The 1547-nt window shown below is 30.1% G+C and overlaps 1 protein-coding gene across 1 annotated transcript; it reads left to right on the forward strand.

Moving 5' to 3' along the window:
* Positions 1–68: 68 nt before the first annotated feature.
* Positions 69–1485, forward strand: Tsp_13771 (putative sema domain protein; the record flags this gene model as incomplete). The annotated part of the gene is made up of 7 exons (XM_003366978.1): positions 69–173; positions 243–462; positions 523–611; positions 702–773; positions 883–1007; positions 1235–1374; positions 1466–1485. Coding segments are annotated over 7 exons (771 nt in total), but the record flags the coding sequence as incomplete, so codon positions are not given.
* Positions 1486–1547: the final 62 nt, after the last annotated feature.

A 1547-nucleotide genomic window follows, 5' to 3' on the forward strand; every position in this document is an offset into this window, starting at 1 on the left:
ACAAGGTAAATTTAAATTTATTTCTTTACAATTTTTTTTCAATTTAAATATTATTATTATTATTTTAGGTGAAGGATTGTCGAAATTTTATTCGAATGATTGCACAAGAGTCGAACAATTCGTTGCTCATCTGCAGTACAGGTGCATTTCGACCTACCTGTTCAATACGCAATGTATGATTGTGTATTAATTGTATTGATTTGTAAAATTGATTGATTGATTGATTGATTTGATAATTTAAGATGGAAAATTTCAATTTGATTGGAAAAATTGAAGATGGAATCGGTTATGCACCTTATGATCCGAACTATTCACTTGCCTATGTTATCACTGAAAACAGGCAAGTGATTGTTGGTGTTTCGTTGAATTTTGTCGGCACCGATGAAGCAATTGTTCGCATTCGACCGGCAAATAAGCAACTTCGAACAATGAAAAATGATAAATTTACCTTAAACGGTATTGGTATTTATAAAAAAATGCTTTTTGTTTGTTTGTGAATTAAATTTTTTTTAATTTTCACAGAGCCGCATTTTGTTGCCGCTTTTGAAATTGGTCCTTTTGTTTATTTCTTTTTCCATGAAATTGCAATCGAACATTTCAGCCACAGGCAGGTCAGTTCGCTTGGAATATTAATCTTTTATATTAACCTAGTGTTTCTTAATTAATAATTATAATATTATTATGTTGTTTGTAATTTTCAGATTCGATACTCTCGTGTGGCACGTCTGTGTAAAAATGATACCGGTGCGAGCAAAGGAATCTATGCTCAAGCGGTAAGTTGAATATAATTTATTTATTCATTCATTTTGAAGTATAATTAATTTTTATACGGTTCGAGCAATTTTAAATATATATATATGTATATTTGTTTTTTATTTCCAGTGGACCAGCTTTTTAAAGTCACGTTTGATTTGTCAAGAGATGGATAAAGTGATTTATGATATTGTGCAAGATGTTCAGTTTTTGCCAAGTGAAAAAATTTTTTATGCAATTTTTACATCATCCGAGTAAGTGTATACTTTATTTATTCACAATGTGCATGAAATAAGATGTATCATTTTATTTGGTTTTATGTCTTTGTATGATTTGATTTTAAATGCTCATTAATATGTATGTGTTTATCTGCAAATTCAGAAAATGTGAATATTTTACTGTAGGCATTTTTTATTCATTATTTCTTAAAAATGGATGGAAAAATGCGGCATACTTACTTTGTACATTGTTGTATTTGCAGAGTTCAACTTCCTGGTTCAGCAGTTTGCGTTTATTCGTTGGAATCGCTTGAATCAGTGTTCAGGGGTCCGTTTTTGTCAAAACATGTACAGCCGCCTTATTTATGGCGGGATATTCCGAATCCTCAACCTAACTATATGGGTAAGTGTGATTGGAGAGAATATTATAATTTTTTTTACTAATTTTTTAATTTGAATGAATAGAGCATTATTGATTTCTTTTTTCATTATAGTGCGAACAGCGCCTTACTGACTTTTTAGAAATGCCAAAATTGATGTATAATGTCATTTTGCCAATTTCTTCTACACTTTTGG

The sequence above is a fragment of the Trichinella spiralis genome (assembly GCF_000181795.1).
Source record: "Trichinella spiralis strain ISS 195 chromosome Unknown Scfld5066, whole genome shotgun sequence".
NCBI lineage: Eukaryota > Metazoa > Nematoda > Enoplea > Trichinellida > Trichinellidae > Trichinella > Trichinella spiralis.